This window comes from Schistocerca americana, chromosome 8 (genome assembly GCF_021461395.2).
Source record: "Schistocerca americana isolate TAMUIC-IGC-003095 chromosome 8, iqSchAmer2.1, whole genome shotgun sequence".
NCBI classification, from domain to species: Eukaryota; Metazoa; Arthropoda; class Insecta; order Orthoptera; family Acrididae; genus Schistocerca; species Schistocerca americana.
This window is the reverse complement of record NC_060126.1, coordinates 231,141,699-231,153,911: the sequence shown is the minus strand read 5'-3', so window position 1 is coordinate 231,153,911 and position 12,213 is coordinate 231,141,699. Positions and strand designations below refer to the sequence as shown.

The 12,213-nt window shown below is 44.6% G+C and overlaps 1 protein-coding gene across 1 annotated transcript in view; it reads right to left on the bottom strand.

Annotated features, from left to right (window-relative positions):
* Positions 1-12,213, bottom strand: part of LOC124545704 (homeobox protein DBX1-B-like) — a 140,008-nt gene that overhangs the window by 22,304 nt on the left and 105,491 nt on the right. The window contains exon 2 of the mRNA XM_047124651.1: positions 9,267-9,370. Within this exon, the coding sequence (XP_046980607.1) occupies positions 9,267-9,370 (104 nt within the window). The remainder of the gene's footprint in view (positions 1-9,266; positions 9,371-12,213) is intronic.

The window sequence follows — 12,213 nt, the reverse complement described above, 5'->3', positions numbered from 1 at the left end:
CAGTCAACATCGTCAAAAGCTTTCTCTAAGTCTACAAATGCTAGAAACGTAGGTTTGCCTTCTTAATCTTTCTTCTAAGATAAGTCGTAAGGTCAGTATTGCCTCACGTATTCCAATATTTCTACGGAATCTTCCCCGAGGTCGGCTTCTACCAGTTTTTCCATTCGTCTGTAAAGAATTTGCGTTAGTATTTTGCAGCTGTGACTTATTAAACCTGTAGTTCGGTAATTTCCACATCTGTCAACACCTGCTTTCTTTGGGATTGGAATTATTATATTCTTCTTGAAGTTTGAGGGTACTTCACCTGTCTCATACATCTTGCTCACCAGATGGTAGAGTTTTGTCAGGACTGGCTCTATCAAGACCGTCAGTAGATCTAATGGAATGCTGTCTACTCTAGGGGCCTTGTTTCGGCTCAGGTCTTTCGGTGCTCTGTCAAACTCTTCACGCAGTATCGTATCTCCCATTTCATCTTCATCTACATTCTCTTCCATTTCTATAATATTGTCCTCAAGTACATCGCCCTTGTATAGACCCTCTATATACTCCTTCCACCTTTCTGCTTTCCCTTCTTTGGTTAGGACTGGGTTTCCATCTGAGCTCTTGATATTCATACAAGTGGTTCTCTTTTCTCCAAAGGTCTCTTTAATTTTCCTGTAGGCAGTATCTATCTTACCCCTAGTGAGATAAGCCTCTACATCCTTGCATTTGTCCTCTAGCCATCCCTGCTTAGCCATTTTGCACTTCCTGTCGATCTCATTTTTGAGACGTTTGTATTCCTCTTTGCCTGCATCATTTACTGCATTTTTGTATTTTCTCCTTTCATCAATTAAATTCAATATTTCTTCTGTTACCCAAGGATTTCTACTAGCCCTCATCTTTTTACCTACTTGATCCTCTGCTGCCTTCACTACTTCAACCCTCAGAGCTACCCATTTTTCTTCTACTGTACTTCTTTCCCCCACTGCTGCCAATTGTTCCCTTATGCTCTCCCTGAAATTCTGTACAACATCTGGTTTAGTCAGTTTATCCAGGTCCCATCTCCTTAAATTTCCATCTTTTTGCAGTTTCTTCAATTTTAATCTGCAGTTCATAACCAATAGATTGTGGTCAGAGTCCACATCTCCCCCTGGAAATGTCTTACAATTTAAAACCTGGTTCCTAAATCTCTGTCTTATCATTATATAATCTATCTGATACCTTTTAGTATCTCCGGGATTCTTCCATGTATACAGCCTTCTATGTTTTAATAAATAGTAACTATAATTTGTTTCCTTCAGTCCTTATTACATTGCTTTAGTGGCCGATTTAGCAACTATAACGGTAACAAACTTGAACATCTTTGGTAACTTCGTAGTTTACATAAATTCAGTCCACAATCCCTAACGGTAACATCAGTACCGATCGACTGCCACGTCTTCCTCCGCCAGTGGCATCATTGGATGCCGTATGCAGAGGCGGAGGATTCAACATACGCTTTCCCTGTCGTTGTTAGCTTTCGTGACCTCGAACCGCTACTGATCGGTCAAGCAGTTCCTCAGCTGCCATCACGAAAATGATTGCACCCCGTTCCAGTCCTCCTACCGCAGAATAATCCCTGGTAGTACCAGGAATCGAACCCGGGTCCTCCACATGGTGCTGACGACTCAGCTACGGAGGCGACACGTCATTGTGTACACAATGTAAAACCGCTGTGTGCACTGAAGATTATCAATTTTTCACTCAGCATTACGACTGTGAAGACAGCCCTGCAGACTACGGTTACGCGAGCGTGAAAATGAGCGAATGCTGTTTCTTTCGGTCGCTTTCATGTGTATTTGGGTTTTTTGTTACTCTTAGCGGAGGGTCTTTCTCTCCATTCCTTGCTTAACTGAACTTCCTGCGGTTTGCCATTTCTGCTTGTGCGTGCACTCACGATTTGCTGTGGATTTGCCTCTGAATGGGCGCCTATCGCTGTCCTCTGGTCAGGCCAGAAATCCACCCACGTGGGCAGGCCCCCATGCAAGCAACAGCTAATAATCGAGATAGCTTATAATTGCAACAATTCCTCACCGTTTTAGAGGTTATTATCTTTCATGTTACATTACTCACCGAAAGTTAACAGAGAAATTTCGAAATTTGAATATGTAAAAATGCATATGCTTTTACTTCTTTGCCTGCCATCGGGACATGCGAGTCCCAAGATAGACTATGAGAGAACCGTGGGGATTTGCTGCATTTTATTGATATGTATTAATATCCTTACTGGTAAAGAGAAACCTACTAATCGTTTGCAAAATTCTTATAGTTACAGACTGCACTTGCAGGATGTGTTGTCTCAGCCCAGTGGACAGATTTGTAAAGCGGGCTGCTGCTTTGTCTCCTCGGACAGTTTGTGTCAAGGATAGCCCGTACGTACTGTGTATCTGTTTTCTCTGTTTCATGACCGAGCGAGGTGGCGCAGTGGTTAGACACTGGACTCGCATTCGGGAGGACGACGGTTCAATCCCGCGTCCGGCCATCCTGATTTAGGTTTTCCGTGATATCCCTAAATCGCTCCAGGCAAATGCCGGGATGGTTCCTTTCAAAGGGCACGGCCGACTTCCTTCCCCGTCCTTCCCTAATCCGATGAGACCGATGACCTCGCTGTCTGGTCTCCTTCCCCGAAAACAACCAACCAATCTGTTTCATGCAGTTTTGGTGAAGTCGGCTTTTGAAACCGTGGAAGTACTTACGAATAACTATGTTTGTCGCATCACACCACGAGATGGAAAATAAAACAATGGGAAACTTTTTTTTTTCAAATTATTACCTCTGACTACGACAATAATTGAAACAACAATAAATTAATGCCTTTCATTCTGAAAATAATTGGTAGCCCTCTGCCCCTCCTTTGGATATTGGTAATCGCTATTTCCACAGGCAAAAACATCATGTTATTGTCCATATGACATTTCTCGAATTTTGTATCCTGCATGTCATTACGGAGTTTGCAGCAGAGAGACTTCTTGCGTTTGCACCATATATCGGGGTTTCTTCTCGTTCCACACTCAGATGGAGCGCAGGAACAATGACTGCTCGTAGACCTCTGAGAGAGACAATATTTGTCTATATGGTTGTGCAGGCTTTCGTGGGCGTTGTAACTGTATGTATTATCCTATGGCTGATTAAACTGCGTATATTTCTCAACTTGTTTTCCAAACTCGATGTTTCATCCGCTCTGCTGGTACCTTCTAATTATATATTCATGATCTCTAATGGTCCGACATGCAAGCGGCTACAGATTGAATGTTTCCTGTTGCTTCGACTTGATACGCATACCACTCACCTCAACAGTATTCCATTACAGGCTTTAAAACATTTTGTATACAATTTCTTTTTTAGACAAACAGTAGTTTCCCTGTATGTTACCAATGAATCGATGACGACAACTGAGTCCTTGAGATAGATCTACGGAACTATCATGCGTGCGTGTGTGTGTGTGTGTGTGTGTGTGTGTGTGTGTATTTGTGGGTCGGGGCGCTCAACGACGAGGTTATCAGCGGCCATGCGAAATTATTAGATACAAATGCGGTAAAATCGGAGAAAATGCGATAAAAGAGAGAAAAAGCAATCTGAGGTAAAACCGTATTCACTCTACGTAACTATCTCTTCCCATTGTTACTCAAGTTATTTGTATAACATGACTCATACTAGTCGTGACTTAATAATCGTAAAGTCTAATGCTAAATCATTTTCACGTATAATGACGTGCGCACCTTAGCTTTTTTCTTTTTAATTGTGAAGGAAATGAAGTAAGAGTCGAGTTCAGCGTCCCGTCAATGCTGATGTCATCAGGGCCGATGCAAAACCTAAAATTTACGAAGGAAATTATCCATTCCCCTTCAGAGGGACCATCAGACTATTCGCGTAAAATGATTTAGGGAAATCTGGACGCTGTAACCAGGATATGAACCACCATCCTCCTGAGTACGAGTACAGAGTCTCAACACTGCTCACCACGCTCTGTTATATTTAAAGAGCCAGGTGCTACTCTCTGCACCAAGCTGATACTTTGTCAACATCTGACTGACTCTTGAAACAACGAAGTGTGCGGCGTTGGGTCTTTTAAGAAATTTTCAATCGCGTCATAAACCTGACCAAGCATGACGTACAAACTTGTTCTCTGTAGTAGACGCAGTCGTAGAACCGAACTGAATGCGTTACTATAAACACCGCAACCAACTTGTTATCTTTGTCAGTAGCGAGTACACATAGTAGTGTACAATGACTGGTCCAAACATAAAGACTCCACTGATGGCTGCACTGTGTTACCTGGATATGTACACAATATTCATATAACAAAGGAGTAGGCAGAGCTGGTTATCATCCAGAAGGCACTGGAACAGACTGACTACATTCTGCGAAGAAATTCTTCGTCCATTTTGCTCCCAGAGGAACCTTCTACATCTAGGTCTACATGGATGCTCTGCAAATCACATTTAAGTGCCTGGAAGAGGGTTCATCGAACCACCTGCATAATTCTCTATTATTGCAATCTCGTATAGCGCGTGGAAAGAACGAACACCCATATCTTTCCGTACGAGATGAGTTCCCTTATGTTATCGTGGTGAGCGTTTCTCCCTGTGTAGGTCATTTAATTTCAAGTAACGCTGAAAACCAGCAGGTTACTTGGTATAATTTACCTAGGGCAATTTTTGTAGCATCAATTGAAGTTCTTTCATCGTTTAATATGTGTTTTTAATTTGAATAAATTAATATGTTGTTTAAAACATGTTCCATTAATATCAAACTTAATACTGTGCTATTTTCCACTTTAGGTTTCACAGCTAGGAACATAAATTCTTCACTTTAGTCATTCCATTGTGCACAAAAATTTCGGTTTGTGTCTTAACGGCGTTTTAAACATGCACGGGGTTTTTCGCAGTGGTCATAATCTTCTTGCTCATCAGATTATACATAAGTATATATTTCGGTAAGTGCCTAAACACTTGCAAGTAGCACGCTGAACAATTATTTCTTGCCATGCAACTGACTGTGAAGTTTCATAAGACGACCAACGACCCACTATTGCCTCTCTGAACTGATGAGTTCATTGAATCTGATTTAGGTATTCTATGTACTCATATATTTGACACCAGCCTCACTGCCAAATAAAAGAAAGTTTTGCTGCATCCTGCTAACAGCCACTGTGATAAATTATAGCGTACTATTTTCGTTTCTGTTCCAAGTTCGAACCAAAAGGGTTAAAAAGTAAGACTTAGGTTGTTCATAAGGCTCGTTTTTGCCAGCTGACCTTTCACACTGCGTGGTGCTTTACACAGTTTTTACCCTTATTGGTGCACTTGTTTTTTCGCGTTTCAACAAGCGCCTTATACAGTTGTTCTATAGTTTATGTTTAATTTTCCATTACTTGGTCATTATTGATGCTGCGCTGCTAGCGACATCACTGTCGTGCTCTCTAAGCAAAACTACACGATCATCAACGGCGTTATCAAGGTAATAGGTTGAAATGGCGCCCCGTTGAGCTTGCTTTCATAAGTGGAAGCACATTACACGAGGCTGCAGCGGCGTATCGCTTGATGGCTTCGATAAACAAACCGGTTAGTGAGCGGGGAGCGGTACACAAAGCGGCGGCGGTGATTTCGCGGGCGCGCGCAATAAACACGCTGCCACTCGGCGGCAGTTATTGTGTCGACGTGAGCTATGACGTCATCTGTCAGCGGCGGCACTCCACGTCACGTCAGGCGGCACCGGCGGCGCAAATTGGCTGCCCGCCGCGTTGTCAACAGGGGCTTCAGCCGCGGCTACAGCTGCGGCGGGCGCTTTCCTACCACTTGGTGTCTGATTCCTTACGCCGAGACAGCCAGTACTACAGTAGCCTCATCAGGAAAAGTCGCTACGTAATACATCACAGATACAAAACGTACGTTTACACAGGGTCCAGTGACAGTACTGTGACGACCGCCATATTCGAGTTCAAGACTCACAGACGGCAGATGGCAGCACTAGCAGAGGAGGGTATTTAAAGCTTATGGAGGGACGCAGGTAACAATGCAGCCGATGTTGTAATGAGGAAACGGAGTGATTCATCTGACATCCAAAAGGGCATGCTCACTGACTTTCGAAATGGCTAAGACTGTAGACCGTTCATGTGATGCCATGGTTAAAGTACATGGCAAAATAGCGCTATCGAATACCAGCACCGAAGCATCTATGGTGCACCACTGGCCATAAAAGGCAGGCTTGAACGGCGGCTGTGGAGGTGTGAATGTGCGAGTAGACGTGCAATTGTTGAGCAACCGACCGCTCAGAAGAACCAGGAGGCTACCAAGTGTCTCCTCAGCAATCTTTCAGCGAACGTTGCTGCGTATCGGCCTTCGCAGCAGGTACCTGGTTCATGCACCCACGCTGACTACTGTTCATCGGCGACGAAGACTGGAATTTACGCGCAGCTGTAACTGAGCGTCCACTGAGTGGCGACAACTATTGGCCTTTTCAGATGATCACGTTTTATGCTCCATCAAAGAGTTCGCCGTCGGCGTGGACGGCCCTGCATCAATCGTCGGAAGGGTCCAGGCTGGAGAAGAGAGCGTCATGGTCTGGGGAATGTTTTCGTGGCTTTCTGTGGAAGGCACATTGGATCAACACAAGGAGTCATTTGTCCTTCTGGACCATGTCCACCCCATGAATGCAGTTCATTTTTCCTCGGTATCTGCCAGCAGGAGAATCCGACGTGCTACACAGCTCGCAGTGCACGTGCGTTGCTCGAAGAGCAACAGGATGAGGTTACCATATTCCCGTGGCCACCAGATCTACCGGATATGTACCAAATCGAGAATCTGTGGCACCCTGTCTATGGGGCTGTTCGCTCAGACGTGAAATCTAGAGCAGCTGGCCACTACACATCCCTGTCAGTACGGTCCAGAATCTTACTGACTCTCTTCCTGCACGCCCGTGCTGCTAAAGTTGGTTATTCAGGCTTTTGGCGGGTGTTGACTTTAATGTGACTCGACAGTGTTTAAGCACTTTTAGTGTAACTCTACGTATGACGAAACCTCTCAAAACCACCACGTGCGATAACGCCCGACCCCACTCTGCTAATCGGACAAAGTGGTGGTGGTGGTGGTTAGTGTTTAACGTCCCGTCGACAACGAGGTCATTAGAGACGGAGCGCAAGCTCGGGTTAGGGAAGGATTGGGAAGGAAATCGGTCGTGCCCTTTCAAAGGAACCATCCCGGCATTTGCCTGAAACGATTTAGGGAAATCACGGAAAACCTAAATCTGGATGGCCGGAGACGGGATTGAACCGTCGCCCTCCCGAATGCGAGTCCAGTGTGCTAACCACTGCGACACCTCGCTCGGTCTCGGACAAAGGCTATGCTTCAACGATTTGGCTGGGAAACGCTGCAACAGCCTCTGTACAGCACAGATCTTTCATCGTGTGATTTTCATATCTCCGGCGTCCTGTAGAAAGACATTCATAAACATCACTTTCAGTCGGACGACTAAGTGGAAGAGCAGGTGTGGTTGTAAATCCGTCAGCGACCAACAGCTTTCTACGGAACGGGAGTTGATCTCGTCTCCCAGTGTAAATGCCCTAAGGCGTACGGTGATTATTTTTGAATGGGACCATTGCATGGTCCGGTTGTGGCGAGTGTGCGGTCTCCATTTGACTGACCCTTCATTTTCGGCACTACACATTATGGCGGGTAACGTAATGCAGGCATTCACCAAACCCAAACCCTTCCAGCAATTTGTCACAAGGCATAGAGTGATTCATCACTCCAAACTCGTTCCCAGTCACCCACAGTCCAGGGGCGTTCTGAACACTACCTCAAGCGCCACATAGTACTGATGCGCCATAGGGGGAGCTCAGCAACCATTGTACGCCATTCTTTCTGACCCTCTAAACACAGTCAATGTGTTATCAGGACTGTTGGTATTACTTCGGAACTCAAAACTGAGTCTTTCCGCTGATTTCACATGATTTGTTACGACCACTCTCCAGAGAGCACGATGATCTCTGTCAGTCATTACATGAGACCTGCCTGGTCTTGGTTCAATTGTGGTTGTCCCTTCGGGTTTCCACTCCTAAAATGGTCCAAATGGCCCTGAGCACTATGAGACTTAACATCTGAGGTCATCAGACTTAGAACTACTTAAACCTAACTAACCTAAGGACATCACACACATCATGCCCGAGGCAGGATTCGAACCTGCGACTGTAGCAGCAGCGCAGTTCCAGACTGAAGAGCCTAGAACCGCTCGGCCACATCGGCCGTTTTTTCACTCATCATTCGCATCACCAGCAGCCGATCTTGACAGCTTCAGAAGCTTTGCAATCTGCTGATGTATTTGTTACTAGGGTGGCATCCAATGGCTGGATCACATTCGAAGTTACTGAGCTCTTCTGACCGAACTATTCTGTTGTTACTGCTCCTCTACTTGAAACGTCCCCTTTGAACAATTATACAAGACTGTGCTTAAACTGACACACAATATTTTGTTAGCGCAACGCAATCTGACTTTGAAAATTCCCTACAAAAGAATGGCCCTGACTAACATTAAACTATACCTTTCACAAATCACTTACCTCACAAAAATCTTCGCTGCTCAAGCTACTGCAATACAGTGAGCGCCACTACTGCCAGCTAAATAAAAGATTCAAACTATGGAAGGCACTAACTACTGATAGGGATAGTTAGCAAATGAAAGATATTAATAGAGAACGAACAATGTATTTACCTTGATATCATCATATATAAATATAGCACTTCATGACAAATTACAAAACTCCGCCATCTCTCTCCCCACATCCACCACTGCTGGCGGCTCACCTCCAACTGCGCAACGCTACGCGCTGTTCACAGCCAGCTGCCTAACACTACAATGGCGAGTATTACAACAATGCAAAGCAGCCACAGACTGCACACAGCACAGCCAGTAATTTTCATACAGAGGTGGCGTTACCAATAAAAAAACCTAAACAGCCTACTTACATAGAGAAAACATAAACAGCCTACTTACATACTTCCCTGTTTCATTTTATATTGGCCTCTCTTCAGATCTAACGGTCAATTCCGCATTACCTAGGGATGTCCGGAGAGTATTGATCAGACAGTGTATGAAAATCTACGAACTGAGAACAAGAAGATGCACAAAGGACGAGAAGAAAGAAGCCTATTACCGAGAAGAGAGAGAAGACGTTGATGTTGTGGCTTACCGGTGAGGTAGGGGTGCCGGCAGGCGAGCAGCGTGTGGAGGTGGGGGCTGAAGACGGCGGCGGCGGCGGCTGCGGCGGTGGCGGGCCTCGCGATCGGCTTGGCGATGCCGTGCGAGCCCGACAGCCCGTAGCCGAACAGCGGCGGGCCCGCCTGCAGCGACGACTCTGCGCAACACACCACACCACGCCGTCACACGGCTGCCGCGCGGCGCATCTACCTACCTTAGGCTATGTACACATGATAGCGTTGCATCGCGCGTTGCAACCAAAGAGTAAATATCTCTGGATTGAGCACTCACATGCGCAGAACAGATTTTGTGTTGTCAACATACACTGCCGGCCTGGTCACGTGATCTCGGGACATCGTGTGTATAGCGCCCTGTATATTTAGAATGTCACTACATCCCTAGTACAGACGGATTCTTTTCGTACGTGTCGTGGATTATTTATATATGGTGCGCAGACATTTTAACAGTATCCATTTGATACCGGGAATAAACCAGCTACGTAACTTCTAAGGGCAAGTGATATTACATTCAGCTTCTTTGCGATAGGTGTCATAGTTCAGATGCACTCGATTTTTGGTAGTTTTTGGTATGATACCGCACTTTATAGTATTACAGAGCCTGAAGTACATTTTTGCAGTGATAGTCCTGCAAAACGACTTGACAGTACGTTAGTACTTTCGCAAGTGTCCGGAAAACACCGAATTTACCACACATTAGCGATTATATCCCTGCTAATTCCTCCTTTCTTCTTGTATTTCTGCGTATTTATTTTCTCGTTTTTGCGACCTAAAGCACAAATTTTCTTACTGGTGGCACTTTGAGGTATTTATTTAACCCATTTTAAGTACTTGCTCCCAGTTCATTAAATAAATAGTAGACGGAGTAATCTATATACATAATTGACAAGTCACTGATAAATGCATGGAGGATAGTATTTACTGAAACAACTAACCTTTCCCTTTCCTGTTCCACTAGCAAATTTACGAGAGGAAGAGATTGTTTGTAAGCTTTTGTACGAGTCGTAATATCTATTATATAGTCATAAAATCGTAGAAAAATAGGTCTACAGAATCAAGTCTTAATTATAATGCGTCTCGAAATTTTTAAACGTATACAGTGTCCCTTACTAAAATGAAAACTATAATTAGAGCTATATGGAATGTACCCATGAAAAGTTACTATCCCTCCTTTCACATATTTTTCTTTGCATCCGTAGCAACAACGTAATTCACTATCGCTATTACACTATCAATAAACGGTGAAACACAACAAAAACTTTTGGTATTATAAACTTCAAACGCTGCAGGAAGCACACAGGCACAGCGAAGTCCCGAGATCACGTGACAATCCTGGTTTAATGTTGACAACATGCGCAGAACGCAATGCTCACTCCAGAGATATTTACTCTATGGTTGCAACGTGCGTCAGAGAAAGTGGCGTGTACACACGTACGGCGTTGACGCCGCGTTGAACCGCATAACGCTCGTTGCAACGCTATCATGTGTACAAGGCCTCACACGTTATGGCGCTGCGCTAAAGAGTCTTTCCCAGGGCGAGGAAAAGACTACACACCAAGGTCTACGATCCATTTTCTTACACAACAACACATCATCTGCTAGGATATTGCCCCAATTTAATTCTCGCACCGGTGCAAAAATGAGTGATACGCAGGATATTCCAGAAACGATGCGACACACTTCGAGAGACGGTCTTGAGGAATAGTTAGAGGATACGAATTCATGTCCATCAAACAACGCTACAGAGTGTTGAAGTTACACTGCGCTGGTTCCTGCCAAGAGGCCACTCCTTCGGCAGCAAACGTGACTTTGTACGCTGATGGAGCATAGGCGGAACATTTCGCAATGTGTTTGTTATTCAGTGATCGCTACTGATTGCCGCGATTGCCAGTGGAGAAGATGGGAAGATAGCTGCCGCGTAGACAGGCCTTGTCTCGTATGAATGCGATGCTCTCTTGCCTTGGTGGATAACGGTTTCACACATGGCTTTCCATCTGATGTTCATTTTTTTCCTATATACTGAAAAACAGTGGGGATTTTAGAGGGTTCCAGGAGAAACATAAACTGCGGATAGAAACCTATGTCTGAAACCGTCACCCTCCGAGGCAATAGAGCATCGCATTCATAGGAGACAAGGCCTTTCTGTGCAGCAGCAAGCTCCATCTTCTCCACTAGCGACCGTGGCAATCATTCGCGACCACTGAATAACAAACAAGCTTGCAAGACGTTCTGCCTATGGACCCTGAGAGCACCAAGTCACGATTCCTACCGAAGGGCGGCCTATTGGCAGGCCAGAGTCTGTAAATTCGAACACGGGTTCTTATCCTCGACTTTTTGCTTAAGACATCCTCTACAACCCTTCGAAGTCCGTCGCAACATTTCTGGGACACCCTGTAGATATTAGTGTCATTGATATTGAGAAACAACTAAAATCGCTAAAATCGAGCAAACACCAGGACCCGATAGAATCCCTGTCAGATCCTATACCGAACTTACGGCTTTTAACCATACTCTACAGTAGATTACTAGAACAAAAATCCGTCCCCAGTAATTGGAAGAAAGCATAGATCACATTTGTCTACAAGATGTGTAACAGAAGTGATTCACAAAACTACCGTACCACTGACATCAGTTCGTTGTACAATCTTAAAACATATTTTGATCTCGTAATTCGGAACATCGAACAGAATGACCTGCTCCATGTCAGGTAGCACATATCCCGCAATCATCGGTCATGTGTAATTCAAATCCCATTTTTTTCAGATGATATGGATGAAGCAGTCAAGTGGGTATAGTATCTCTTGATTTCCGAAAATCATTTAACTGAGTAGCACATGTACACTTGCTATCGAAAGAAATATCGTATGCGGTATCAAGCGCAATTTTTGATTGGATTTGGAATTTCGTGCTGTTGTTGTACGTGGGGCTATTCGAAAAGTAAGAAACCATCGGTCGCGAAATGGAAACGACAGGGAAAATCCGA